This window comes from Macrotis lagotis, chromosome 1, assembly GCF_037893015.1.
Source record: "Macrotis lagotis isolate mMagLag1 chromosome 1, bilby.v1.9.chrom.fasta, whole genome shotgun sequence".
Lineage (NCBI taxonomy): Eukaryota > Metazoa > Chordata > Mammalia > Peramelemorphia > Peramelidae > Macrotis > Macrotis lagotis.
This window is the reverse complement of record NC_133658.1, coordinates 642,431,585-642,446,764: the sequence shown is the minus strand read 5'-3', so window position 1 is coordinate 642,446,764 and position 15,180 is coordinate 642,431,585. Positions and strand designations below refer to the sequence as shown.

At 36.1% G+C, this 15,180-nt stretch overlaps 1 protein-coding gene across 3 annotated transcripts in view; it reads left to right on the top strand.

Moving 5' to 3' along the window:
• The window catches only part of DDX6 (DEAD-box helicase 6), a 35,678-nt gene extending 21,441 nt beyond the window's left edge, over positions 1–14,237 (top strand). For all 3 annotated transcript variants that reach the window (XM_074215210.1, XM_074215209.1, XM_074215211.1), the window contains exons 11-14: positions 838–901; positions 11,227–11,328; positions 12,013–12,195; positions 13,242–14,237. In XM_074215210.1, the coding sequence (XP_074071311.1) occupies positions 838–901; positions 11,227–11,328; positions 12,013–12,188 (342 nt within the window). In that variant the 3' untranslated portion in view covers positions 12,189–12,195; positions 13,242–14,237. The remainder of the gene's footprint in view (positions 1–837; positions 902–11,226; positions 11,329–12,012; positions 12,196–13,241) is intronic.
• The last annotated feature ends 943 nt before the right edge of the window (positions 14,238–15,180 follow it).

The following is a 15,180-nucleotide window of genomic DNA, read 5'->3' as shown; positions in this document are numbered from 1 at the left end:
TTTTAAAAAAAGTTTAAGGCAATGGGGTAAGTGATTTGCCCAAGTCACAGGCAATTATTAAGTGTTTGAGGTCATATTTGAATTCAGGACCTCCTAACTCCAGGACCTGTGCTCTATCCATTGCGCCACCTAGCTGCCAGAACTTAAACATTTAAAACTGAAAATGCAAAATATGAGATTTTAATTGTAATATTGTTTATTCCAGGATAGTGTTAGTAGGTGTTTAATATTTAACTGAATTGTGAACAGCATTATGGAGTAGTGGATAGAAAACTCTAGAGTGGGATGTCCTGAGTTCAAATCCTGCCTCTGACATAATACTGACTCTGGGACCATACTTATCATTGCTGTGGGCTACTTTCCTTGTTTTTGAAATTCTCCTACTAATGAAATAATACAGCTAGTCCCTATCTTTCCCCTGTTGGATTGAACGGCTAAAGTTATAAGGCTACATTTAGATTTTTAGTTTTAAGATAAAAGGATTAAATTAATTTAAAAAAACAGATATTTGGTCATAAATTTTATTTAAGGTTTTTTTTTTTAGGATTTTAAAAGGAACCTAAAAGAAAACCTTGTATGAAAACCAAAGTTTTCAGAGTTGAAAATAAAAAAATCTCAAGTTTGTTAAAAAATAGTTACTTATTTCCAAAATATTATGCTCTGAATGTCTTGGGCTTTTATTGTTTTTCTGCCTTTTTGTTTTAGTATTTATATAATATTGCTCATGATTCTCTTCTGTGTGGAAGAGCTCTGAAAAGGAAGTAATTAATGGGGGATAATTCTGTACCTTAAGTGATTTAGTTTTATTTTTTAAACAAATTGACTCTATGTTTCCAGGAACACCGAAATCGTGTATTCCATGATTTCCGAAATGGCTTATGCCGTAATCTTGTTTGCACTGGTAAGAATTTTGTACTTCTCCTGTTCTTCTTTGATTTGTTTTTACTGTTGTTGTCCCCTTCCCTGTCACTGCCATCACCAGAAAAATAACTAACATCGAGATCAAATGTCATTAACTTTTAAAAATTGTATTCTTTATCTGAAATCACAAGAGAATTGTTCTGGAATTCAGACCTTAACCATCTTAGTAAAACTTGCATGGCTTGATTTTGGGAGGGGGGCTGTTTTTATTTTTCATCTTTCCTTAGTTGAATTAGCCAAAAGGGATGGAACTATCACAAATTGATTAGGGATCCACTTGTGATTTTGTTTTTGATTTTTTTTCTTACAAAAACTGACCAATTACATTTTGTTTCTTGAATTTTGAATAGAAATCTGAGGGGAGAAGGTAGTCTTGCTGATTAATGACCAGCACCAGTTCTACAGGCTAGAGAAAAGAAAACTAGTCAATAATCAGTATAGTGCAGTTAGACTGATTCTGGAGTCAGAAGGCCCGGATTCAAATCTTACCTCTGATCTTTGTTATTTGTGACCTTAGGGCCTGTAGTTTCTAGTCCTCAGTTTCCCTGTTTATAAAATAAGGGATTGGACTAGATGAGAAGTTCTTCACTAAGGGTCCATGACCTTTCATTTTTCTTTTTAACATTTGATAACTTTGAGTATAAATGGTTTTGTGCATTTAAAACCTTAGTCTAAGAAGGAGTCCATAGATTTGCCACTCTGCCAAAGAGGTTTATGATTCACAGAAAAAGCCCCCTAGACTCGATGAACTCCTGAGAAGTTTCTTTTGACTTTCATTTTCTTTTTTTTTTAATATACATTTTTAAGGCAGTGGGGTTAAGAGTGACTTGCCCAAGGTCACACAGCTAGACAATTATTAAGTGTCTGAGGCCAGATCTGAAACCCAGGTCCTCTTGACTCCAGGGTCGGTGCTGTATCCACTGTGCCACCTAGCTGCCCCTTCTCCCAACTTTCAAACCAGTAATCCTGTCATTTCTGTAACTACTCTGCATAATTCTAGTAGAGTACTTAAATCATTAGATTATAGGATTCATCTAGGAATAAGGCTATTTAATATGTTTTATTTCTTGTTAACCATCTGTATCTTTTTGCTTTCTAAAGTGCATTTACTTTAGTTCTGAGTTGCTAGCTTTGGTTTATTCATTTGAATAGCTGTCACTTTTAGATGCCAAAAGATGCCAGATAGAATGACCTTTTCTCAGTTTTTATATTTGGTTTCTTTAGCATTTAGCACTATCAGTCACCCTCTCTTCTTGTATACTCTAGGCTCTGGATTTTTTTCACCGCTCTCTTGATTCTACTACCTGTCTTTGTTAGGTCATCATCCATGTTCTGTCACCTCAATAATTATATCCCAGAGACAGATCTCAACTATTCTCATGGGTTTTAATGATCATTTCTACACAAATGACTCCCAGATCTAACCCTTGTGTGTCTGGAGCTCCAATTTAATTTTCACTAACTTCCTATTGGACATCTTGAATTGGATCTTCCAGAAGGTATTTTAACTTTATCTGCTCTAAAACAGAACTTATTATCTTTTCCTCCAAATCTTCTCCTCTTCTTAACTTCCCTAATATTTTTAAGTACTACCAGTTACCCAAGTTCACAACCTCAAGATCATCTTTCATTCCTCACTTTCAGTTTATCTGATCAGTTGACAAATCTTGTTGATCTCTCTACAGCCACATCTCTTACATACACCCTTCTTTTCCACTCATATGACTTCCCTAAGTACTCATAAGTACTTGTCACCCCTCAAACATATTTTATTTGTTCCCCATTACCTTTAGGATTAAAATGTGTGTTGTTTTTCATTTAAAGTTCTGAAAATCTTACTATACATTACTCTGCTTCTGTGTTGCTGCTCTAGTGGCCTACTTGATCACATAGAATACTCCATCCCCTGAATCTATCTTTGCATTGTCCGTCTACCATGCTTGGAATGTCCTCCTTTTTACCTCTGCCTCTTCAGATCCCTAGTTTTCTTCATGACTCAGCTAAATAGCAACTTCATCGTGGGTATTTTTGTGGTCTTTTGCTAGAGCCTTCCTCTCCAAGATGACCTTGGATCTTTTTTTTTTAGTTTTTTTTTTTTTTTTTTTTTAGTTTTTGCAAGGCAATGAAGTTCAGTGACTTGCCCAAGGTCAGGTCACACAACTAGGTAATTATTAAATGTCGATTTGAACTCAGGTCCTCTTGACTCCAGGGTTGATGTTCTATCCACTGCACTGTCTAGCTAGTCTAACCCTGGATCTTCTTTATGTTTTTTTCATACACCTATATATGATATGTGGTCTCTGCTAGAATATAAGGTCTTTGAAGAGCAAGGATTGTTCACTTGCGTAAATTTGTCCCTAATGCCAAGAAAAGACCTGACCTGTTGTGGGGCTTAATAAATTCTTGTGAGTTGGTTGAATTCAATTTAACAAATATTTGTTCATTGTCTACTATATAAGTCACTGTATTGAGTGCTTTTGAAGCAAATGGAAACAAAATAGTCCTTGTTCCCAAATTGGTTTGCATTTTAATGGGAAAAGAAGGAATTAGGGTAGAATGTAACACACAAATAAATGGGGAAGAGAGGAGCACTGACTTGGGGGTGATGTGTATGGAATATGGCATACAAGTTGAGCCTTGAAAGGAATTAGTGTTTCCAAGAGTTAGGCAAGGAGAGAGTTCAATCAAGGCTTAGTAGGCACTGAGGTGGGGCAAAAAAAATGTCACATACAGAAGATAGCAGATTGCCAAGTTTGTTTGGAGAAACTTAGAGCATATTATGGAGAAGAATGTGAAATAACTCTGGAGAGATAAACTAGAGCTACTACTAAACAGTGAAGTTTGTATTTGATGCTAGAAGCAATAGAGAAACAAGATTTTTGACTAGGGAATTGATGTAGACTAACCTAATATTTTAAGATTTCCTATGAAGAAACCTAATAATTTAAGAATATCAATATGGCAACTGCAGAACAGATTGGAGATGGGATAGGGTAGGGATATTATAAGATCATAAAGTTGTAAGAAACCTTACAAGTTATTAAGTCCAATCCCTTCATTTTATAGACAGTGAAATAGATCCAGAAAGTAAATACTTTAACCAGGGTTACACAGCTAATAAGGGTCTATGACAGGGTTCGAACCCATTTCGTCTTGATTCCACTATTCTACTCTGCCTTCTCTACTATGCTTCATTTTTTTTTTTTTTTTTAATTTAAGGCAGTGGAGTTAAGGCCACCCAAGGCCACACAGCTAGGCAGTTATTAAATATCTGAGGTCAGATTTGAACTCAGATCCTCCTGACTCCAGGGCCTGTGTTCTATCCACTGCACCACACTAGCTGCCCCCTCTACTATGCTTCATTAATTAGGAAACTACTAGATTTGACTGGATGAGTGTGAGCTAGGCCCAGTAGTCCAAAAGTAATCTATCTAATTGAGGGGACATTGTGTATGGGAAAGAAGGGAAGATTTACCGGAGGTGGTATAGGATAGTGGATAAAGTACTGAAACTTAGGAAGACAAGAACTGTATGTAACCTTGCTTTAGATGTATGCTAATTGTATAAGCAAGTCACTTTTATGTACCTCAGTTTGTGATTTTATGAGGAGAAAAATGAGGGAGAGTTTGTGGAGGTAGTTGGGTGTCAGTCCATGACAAATGATTAAAAATTAGAAAGAATGGGGTTAGAGGTAAAGGAAAGAAATGAGTTGTGTTTTGAACATCTTAAAAATATGAGCCATTCAGAAGTTGGTCTGGACCTGAAGCTCAAAAAAAGTTGTGTCATCTTCATAGAAATGATACCCAAACAAAGGAAACTTTAGAACTGGCATAAAGGAATGTATAGAACTGGGAGAAAGTACCGTGAAGTAAAACAAGGAATCAGAATATCCAAAAGGTTTTGCTGAACTGTTTTCTTTTTTTTCTTTTTTTATTTGTTAGAAGGGATGATTAACTAGATAGGAAAGGGATCTTTAGTTATGATGGAGATACTAAAACAAAAGATAGTAATAAAACATTTTTAAAGCTGGTCATGACTTTAAAGAAAAGAATGAGGAAAATCTCCTATGTGCAAAAATATTTGCAGCCCTTTTTTGTAGCCACAAAAAGCTAGAAGTTAGGAAGGTGTTGGGGAATGGTTTAATAATTACAGTATATGAATATAATGCAGTATTTTGACCCAAGAAGTGATGAAAAGTCAAACCCTAAGAAGTCCTGTATGGACTTTTGCTGAGTCAAGAGTTCACTTTTCTTTCAGTTAAGGTAGGAGGATTGAGAAGAAATCCAGCAAGATTCACCAAAGTAAAATTTAAAACAAAAGAGATGTAAGAAATGAAGATTATTGAAATAGTTTAAATTCTCATAAAAGAATAAAAGGAAAGTCAGTAAAACAGACAAGGAAAACAGCTTTAAAAATCATGTTGAAATTGTATCCTTCTAATAGTGGGCTGTTTGTAGGCATTAAGGAAAGATCAAGGGGAGTGAAGATTAGAGTACAGAGATGATTGGTGGAGAATGCTCTTGAAAAAAATAAGAAAGAATGGGATCAAGGGCACAAGTAAAGGACCCAGTCTTGGTAAGGTAAAAGGGGCCATGTTCTGGTCCTCTTTCTGGGAGACTGTAGCAAAAAGGGAGAGAATATGGGATACTGGCGAGAAGATCTGAGGTATAATAGTGGGGATAAGTGGGAGTTCACGACAGATGACTTTTCTAGATAAACCATGAAATGATAGTCTGCACAAGGAGAGGAAAAGAGGGGTAGCATAATAAGTGAAAAGACTGATTTAGAAAAAACACCAGTTAACCAAAGAGTAAAAAAGGATTAGTATACAGCACTTAAGACCCAGTTGAAATTAGTTCTAATACTTTTTTAAAATTTTATTTATTTTGAGTTTTACAATTTTTTCCCCCTAATCTTTTTTTTATAACTTTTTTTTAGGCTTTTTTTTTTTTTTTGCAAGGCAATGGGGTTAAGTGTCTTGCCCAAGGCCACTCAGCTAGGTAATTATTAAGTGTTTGAGGTCGGATTTGAACTCAGGTACTCCTGACTCCAGGGCCAGTGCTCCACCCAGCTGCCCCTAATTTTTCCCCTAATCTTAATTCCCACCCCCCACAGAAGGCAATTTGCCAGTCTTTACATTGTTTCCATGGTATAAATTGATCCAAATTGAATGTGATGAAAGAGAAATCGTATCCTTAAGGAAGAAACATAAAGTAAAAGAGCAAGATCAGATAATAAGATATCAGGTTTTTTTTCCCTAAACTAAAGGTCTTTGTGTTCAAACTCCACAGTTGTTTCTCTGGATACAGATGGTATTCTCCATTAGAGAGCCCCAAATTGTCACTGATTGTTGCACTGATGGGATGAGCAAGTCCATCAAGGTTGATCATCACCCCCTTGTTGCTGTTAGGACGTACTATGTTTTTCTGGTTCTGCTCATCTCCCTCAGCATCAGTTCATGCAAATTCCTCCAGGCTTCCCTGAATTCCCATCCCTCCTGGTTTCTAATAGAACATCAGTGTTCCATGACATACGTATAACACAGTTTGCTGAGCCATTCCCCAATTGAAGGACATTTACTTGATTTCCAAACTTGATATCCAATTCATCGTCTCTTCAGGGTATAGGCCCAATAGTGGTATTGTTGGATCAAAGGGTATGCACATTTTTGTTGCCCTTTGGGCATAATTCCAAATTGCTCTCCAGAAATATTGGATGAGTTCATACCTCCACCAACAATGTATCAGTGTCCCAGATTTCCCACAACCCTTCCAACAATGATTATTGTTCTTTATGGTCATATTGGCCAGTTTGAGAGGTGTGAGGTGGTACCTCAGAGATGGCTTTAATTTGCATTTCTCTAATAAGTACTGATTTAGAGCAATATCTCATATGACTGTATCGCTTTGATTTCCTCATCTGTAAATTTCCTTTGCATATGTCAATTTGGGAATGGCTTTTTTTTAATTTGATTCAGTTCTCTGTTTATTTTAGAAATGAGTCCTTTTGGGGCAGCTAGGTGGTGCAGTGGATAGAGCATCGGCCTTGGAGTCAGGAGGACCTGAGTTCAGCTCTGGCCTCAGACACTAAATAATTACCTAGCTGTGTGGCCTTGGGCAAGCCACTTAACCCCATTGCCTTGCAAAAACTTAAAAAAAATAAAAAAGAAAGAAAGAAGTACTAGTTGTAAAGATTGTTTCCAAGTTTACTACATTTCTTTTGATCTTGGTTACAGTGGTTTTGTCTGCACAAAAGCTTTTTAATTTAATGTAATTAAAATCATCTAGTTTGTTTTTAGTGTTCTCCATCTCTTCCCTAGTCATAAACTGCTTCCCTTTCCATAGATCTGACAGGTATACTGCTCCTTGACCTTCTAGTTTGCTTATAATATATACTTTTTTAATGTATAAATCCTGTATCCATTTTGATCTTATCTTGGTATAGAGTGTGAGGTGTTCCTCTAATCTAAGTTTCTTCCATACTAACTTCCAATTTTCCCAGCAGTTTTTATCAAAGAGAGTTTTTATCCCAGTAGCTGAGCTCTTTGGGTTTATCAAATAGCAGATTACTATAATCATTTCCTGCTATTGTATCTAGTCTATTCCTCTGGTCCATCACTCTCTTTCGTAGCCAGGACCAGAGAGTTTTGATGACTGATGCTTTATAATATAATTTTAGATCCGGTAGGGCTAAGCTACCTTCTTTTGCCCTTTTTTCATTGAATCCCTGGAAATTCTTGACTTATTTCTCCATATGAATTTTACTTACCACTTTTTCTAACTCATTGTAATTTTTTGGAATTTTGATTGGTTGGGCACTAAACAGGTAGTTTCGTTTTGGTAGAATTATCATTTTTATTATATTAGCTCAACCTATCCATGAGCAGTTGATGTTTGCCCAGTTATTTAATTCTGATTTTCTAGTATAAACCTAATCAACACAGTTTTATAACTTAGTGTGGTGCAGAGGTTCTTAACCTGGGGTCTATAAGTTTTTTTTTTTAATTTTTTTATTACTTTCAGTATAATTAATTTTATTTATAACCCGACGTATTCTGTTTTATGCATTTAAAAATACTCTTTAGTAAGGACCCATAGGCTTCATCAGATTCTTAAAGGTAAACAAAAGAAAGGCTCAGAATCCCTGGTCTAGATTTTAAATAAAGGAAAATGAAACCAGAGCAGAGAAAGTGACTGGAGGGTTATTATAAAGGTAAAGAATAGATTTAAGAACGAGACATAAGGGAAACAAAAGAAAAGATAGGAGGTTATAGTCCAAAAATAATTTCAGAGTTCTGGATCATGGAGTGTTGGAAAAAATCAAAGGAAAGGCTTATCTCTGTGTATGGTTTAAGATGGAATAAATAATACATATGAGAATCCAGGGTATTTAAGGAGACATCACATATATATTTAAGTCTTCAAGTGTGAGGACAGAGAGTAAAAAGGAATATTGTGAACTATGTCCTGAACTTTTTGAGAAAAGAGAAATAGTGACCTGTGGCCAGCGCTATATATAGATGGATTAGGTAAACCTCGAAGGAGGAGAAGCTGCTGAGTAATATTAGCCAAAAAAGGGGGGGGTGGGATTAAAAGTGAGTGTATGTGAGAAAAAGTGACCAGAGGGGCATATCTTCTATAGGAACTAGGTTTCCATGAGTTAAAAAAAATGATGTGAAAAGAAGTCTTATATAAGAGGCAGCTTATTGTTTATCATAGGAAAGATATGCCAGAGGACATGTGAGGATAGGAGCTTAATAAGGTGTTGGGTTGTGGTGAATGGAAGAATCATGAAAGGAGGAAGGATATTTTACCTAGAGAACCTACAACTTTGAAGCACAAGGATTCATACAATAACAGGGAGGAGTAGAAAAAGGGAGAAAATATTAAAAGCCTACTGTGGACACAGTTATTGTGCTAAGCACTTTATTATAAATACCTCATTTTGTTTTCATAAAAGACCATGTGGGGTAGAAGCTGTTAAGTCCATCTTACATTTGAGAAAACTAAGGAAGATGGATTAAATAACTTGCTCAGGGTCACACAACTATTAAGTATCATAGCCTGGATTTGCATTCAGGTCTTCTGACACCACGCTTCTTCCATGAGGAGTGAGTTTGCTAGCTATAGGAACAATAGATCATCTGATGTGTCAAAGGCTCTGACCTACAGTTTATTCCCCAGTCAATGAGTAACTTATCTACAATTCCTTGCCACCCAAAAAAGTGGTGAATATGATGCCTTTCTGTCTTTGATCCCCTTGAGGTATATGTCTTGCAGTGGCATCTCTTAGTCTAAGGATATAGACATTTTAGTGATATTCACTCGTTCAAATTGCTTTCTAGAATAGAAAGCCCTACCAGCTGGGTAGTGGTGTTCCTTTCTTTCCACAAGATCTCCAACATTCATCTCTTTTGTCAGCATCCTGGATGTTAGGTGTAACCTCAGAGTAGTTCTGCTTTGCATTTCTCTTTTTAATGATTCAAAACATACTTTCATATCTTTAATAGCTTTCTCTTATAAGAACATCTTTTGGGTGAGGACTTTTTAGTCTTAAGTATTTTTGTTAATTGTCTACATGTTAGATATCAGATCCTTATCAGAGAAACTTGATACAGTCTAGTTAGGAAGCTAAATATGAACATTTGTAAAGCTGATTAATAATATAAGGAAGTGGTTAAGATTAAAATGAATGGTATAGAGAATTTCTGCTGTTATTCTATAGATAAAGTAGAATTCAATGAATTATGGTCTGGAAAGGTTTCACAGAGTAAATGAAACTAACTTAGAACCTTGACAGATGAGTAGGATTTTATTTAGTGGTTTTTCTTTATTTTTCCAGTTACATGAAAAGATAGTTTTCAAAATTTGTCTTTTGTAAGATTTTGAGTTCCACATTTCTCTCACTGTCCTCTTCCCTTGACAGTGAGTAATCTGACAACAGTTTATAAAACTTTGTTAAACATATTTCCATATTACTCATGTTGTAAAAGAAGAATCAGAACAAAAGGGGGGAACCATGAGAGAGGAAAAAAGTTGTTCCCTTAATTCTTTCTCTAGATGTAGATGTCATTTTCCATTAAATTGCCTTTGCATTGTACTGTTGAATAGTTGATCATATTTTGTGTAATTTGACATGTATATTTGATATATTTCTTTTTTTAGGTTTGTTTTTTTTCCAAGGCAATGGGGTTAAGTGGCTTGCCCAAGGCCACACAGCTAGGTAATTAAGTGTCTGAGGTTGGATTTGAACCCAAGTACTCTTGACTCCAAGGCCAGTTCTCTATCCACTGCGCCACCTAAGCCACCCCTTATTTGATATATTTCTTGCCTTCTCAAGATTAGGTTGTATGGGAAGTGTAGAAGGGAAAAAAAATTTGGAATTCATAATTTTAAAAAAGAACGTTAAAAAATTTTATATGTTATTGGGAAGTATTTAATGAAATAAAAATATATTGAAAAGGAATGGACAGGTGACAGATATTACAAAGAAAAAATTAATGGAACTTGGTGATTTATAAATTTGGAGGAAGAGGCAGAAGTTAAGAGATAATGCAAATTTTAAAGCCTTTGCACCTAATTCTTTCAATGCTAGTGTCATTCCTATGAAAAGTAGAATGGGGTCAGATTTTTAGAGAGATGATGTATTTTTGATACACAATAAACTATGGAAGTATGGGCCTGGAACCCTAGAGACAGTTAAGGGGCTAAGGATCCAGATTTTGGAGTTAACTTTATAGTGACAACATATGAAAACAGACTTTAATGGGATCTTTGAGGGAAAGAGTGTTTTGAGAGAAAAGCAATGAACAAAAAACTGAGTCTTAATAAGAAAAGAAGAGGAGCAAGCCAAAGAGAAGGAAGAAAAGCTGTGAGATAAAGGGAATACCTGAACAGTATGATATTAGGTAGGGAAGCAAGATTAGGAGGAAATTCCAAGAAGGTGGAGGTTGTGATCACCAATATACAAGTATAAGATTGACTGAGGGAAAAATTTAAATGTAATTGGGAATCATCGCTAGTAGCCTTGGAGTATATATCATTACAGTTTGAAAAAATCAGCTTCGTTTTTGAGCTCACAGATCACTTAGTCCTTATACAGTTGCCTTAAATAATTATTCTTCTGCCTATTTTCAAAGGTCTGAGAAATGTTATGCATAAGCAGTAGATTATTCTTGTTCAATGCATACTAGCTTTGAATAATGTTCTTTCTGTTCTGATACATTTGAGTAAATTTAAATGGGACACAGCCACATAAAAGTAATAGTTAAATTCAATAACTTCAGGAAACCATCTGTGTTTTCAGATCTGTTTACCCGAGGTATTGATATCCAAGCTGTGAATGTGGTGATAAATTTCGACTTTCCAAAGCTGGCAGAGACCTATCTCCATCGTATTGGCAGATCAGGTAAGGAAGTGGAAGAAGGATGCCTTTCAGTAGAGTTTGTCTGTGTATGATAGGAATTTTTGTTTTGGTTTTTTTTGCAAGGCAGATGGGGTTAAGTGGCTTGCCCAAGCTAGGGCCACACAGCTAGGTAATTATTAAGTGTCTGAGGCCGGATCTGAACTCAAGTACTTCTGAGTCCAGGGCCGGTGCTCTATCCACTGCGCCACCTAGCCACCCATGATATGAATTTCTTTTGAACATTTTAAGGTGGCCCAGAGTGGGAGGGAAAAGTAAAAAAATCAGAATTTGAAACAATTACATATTTTTCTGGATCTTAATCAAATTTCTTATTGTCTTAAAGTTACTTAGCCATGGGCTTACTTGAGATTAAAAATTTAGCCATGAGAAAATAATGAGCAGACATCTCTTTGGTTGTACAGTTTAAAACTGTGTTTGGTCACTTTTAACTGAGCATCCATTTTGTCATGTGAATTACTTAAAATGGAATTTATTTTGAGATATAAAACCTGAAATTTTGGGGTGATAATGCTTGAGGAGAGCCAACAAGAAGTAGTTTCATATACTCACAAAATGATGTCAAAATTGAAATATTCATTTGTGATCTTGGCACTTAGAGATTTCCAGTTGTAATCTAATCCCTTTATATTTAGTTTTAAATTTCTTCTTTTTTTTTTTCCTCATTAGGTCGCTTTGGTCACCTTGGTTTGGCCATCAATTTGATCACATATGATGATCGATTCAATCTAAAAAGTATTGAGGAGCAACTGGGAACCGAAATTAAACCCATCCCAAGCAACATTGACAAGAGCCTGTATGTGGCAGAATACCACAGTGAGCCTGTAGAAGATGAGAAACCTTAACAAGCATGTGCGTGCTTGAATTCCGCCCCCCTCAGAAAAATCTTTATCATTCATTTAATGTAACAAAACAGAGCTGAAATTCCAAGTGGTGGAGGCTCAGAAAGCAGGCACACATGTGTCTCTAGTGAGATTTTGATCCCATTAGGAATCAGTGAACTTAAGTTTTACATGCGGTCTGGTTAGTGCAGAAACAGCTTGTATCAAAATGATTTGTGCATTGGACAAGACCAGGATTTTAAAATAATAGCTGACAAATGTAATCAAGTGAAATAGCTTTGGAGTTTGACATGACAAAGCTAAATTTATTTTTTTTTTTGAACTACACATTTGTGAGAAGATGCATATTATGCAAACATGTATTCCCTAGTAAGGAAGGGAAAATATAGTGCTGCTTAATAGTTCTATGGGACAGGCTTACATTCTGCCATCTCCATTTTGACTTGATCATTGCTGTAAACATTTACTCTCTGGCTGCTGGTGTTTGCATTTAGCAACTTGGCTAAGATCAGCTATTATTGTATCACAAGAAAATTAAATGAGTAATTAGGAGCTTACCATGACTACCTCTTTCAAACTCTCTCATTTTTACTTAGAGGGATTGAGTTTTATTGCCAATACTGGTTATAAATAATTATTTTTAAAAACATTTTGCCTAAATTAACTGTCAAAATTTTAAAGCCTTGTTCATCCTTCCTAGTATGGAATTGTGAACAAATCCAATTCAGATTTATAAGATAATCTTTCTCTTGGTTTCATAGATTGCCCTTGATATTTAGAAAGATCTTTGAAAAAATGTCAGAAAGGATGAATACAATCATGCTAGTTCTAGTTTCTGTTTGGGGGTCTATATCAAATTTTTTCTTATCCTAAAAAAGGAGGAATGCCCTAAGAGGATAGAAATTCTTTGGGAGCTGCTAGAGAAAACACAGTACTTGGATCATAAGTAGCCATTGAGAATAGAACTTGGGCTGCGCCATTTTAAAAGATAGATGTAGTCCTAATTTACACTTATTTTGGAGGCATTAAATTTTCTGTTTCTCTCTTTTTCCTTAGGCTTTGACAAACTACAGAAGCCCATCTGGATCTGTGACACATTGTTTCTTTGGGAATGCTCTTCTCTTTGTGGGTTTTTCGTCTTCTTTTCGTTTTGGAACTATGAAGACTTAAAAAGAGCTCAGACTTTTTTTTCTTTTTAATCTGGCGGAGAGGAGAAAAAAGCTGAAAAGAAGGAATATACCTTTTTGTTCCACTTGTTTGCACTGTGTGCTGACTGAACATTAGTTGCACTAACTGCTGGTTTTAAAAAATTTCTTCTGGGAGGCAGGGGAAGGAGGGGAAAAAAAGGAAGAGGAGGGGAGAAACCCTGAAAAGAGAAGAATCTTGATAAACACAAGCTTGTCTACTATTTCAAAAATTCTCCAACAGTTGACTAGGAGTGCATTTCAACTTCTCCCTGGTTCTCATCCGTTTTTAAGCCTAAAGAGCTTGTTACTTATTTGTGCGAAGTGCCTTATGCTATGAGACCATTCAGAATATCATCTTTCAGACACAGCCCAAGGAATCAACAATGGCAATTCTTTCTTTTTTTTTTCCTCTCCCCTCATCCCTTTTTGGTTTCAGGTCAGTCTCCTTCCCTTCCCCTCCTCATTCACTCAAATACTCAAGCCCAGGGCTGGGAAATGAAACATATTGGTAATGTTAAACACTTGTTTTTTTATTTGGTTTTTCATCGGAGGAGTTGATATGCAACAGCAGTTCACCCGCACTGTAAATACATGTATTTAAAAAAAACCCAAGTAAAAATTTCTGGGCTGAGTTAGGTGCAACATCATCGCTCCGGAAGGAAAGAGCAGTCTATCATTGCAGGAGCCATATGACAAGCCTTTGTGCTCTTTAGCAGAACACTAAAGACTGATTTACATAAGCCTCCATTAGTAGTTATGGCACTTGATGTGTAGACATGTCAGAGCCTTGACCCTCTTTCCTCTGTGGCAAAGCGTGTCCCATAGAAAATTGGATGTGTATACTTGTATAAACTTTGTAAATATGTTTTTTTCTGGGTTCATATATAACTTTTTTTTTATGAAGGTTGCTGGGATTAAGGGGATTAGACTGATTATGGGAGCAGCTAAAGATGAGAGGGGCTCAGTTTTTCGCAACACTAAACTCTTAAAAAGTGCTCCAGCCTCTTACTGTAGAAAGCAGGCCTCTTTGGGGGAATCCCAGAGTTAAGAAAAGGACCCTAGGGTGGGTGATGAGGGGTATTCACTGATACTTGCTGCCACACTGCTCTACCCAATACCGTGGAGGAGTCCTACAGAGAGAACAAGGAAGCTTCAAAAATGTATAGCTCAAGATGTTTTTGAGATGCTTTCTGACCTTCCTCCCTCCCCCTCTAAAAAAAAAAACAGAACAAAAAATTCCATAAACTACATGCTCTGAAAAAAGGGGGTAAAGATGAATCTACCTTTGTAACCTTTCTAATGTGGCAGTATTGTTGAGCAGTATATGTAAAGCACAGATTTGAGTTTCGGAATATTAGAAGATACCAGTTTATATAAACTGACAATTCTGGAGCTTTTTTCCTGTGGATCATTTCTTGTAGTGTAACATTTGTTGCCCCAAAACACCTTGATAAAAAAGATTTTTTGCAGGGATGGGCAAACCCTGAGACCTGTTAATTTCAAAACAACAGAAAGCTGCTTGCCATCCTTTATGTTTTGGCATGACTTGCTGTCTGTCATTCTGCATTGTATATTGCTGGCAAATGCTTTATGGTCAATGGTGTTGCTTTAAATTGTGCCCCTCCCAACATGCTTGATGTTTGGCCTGATCTCCAGGCAAAAGGAGTGAGATGAATCAAAACCAGTAAACTTTTTGTTGTTTTTTTTTTGTTGTTGTTGATGTTGGGGATTTTTTTCTTTTTTCTTTTTTTTTTAATTCCCTATTTAGCCCATTGTACTGTAGTTGGTCAGGAGGCATCTTCAAACCA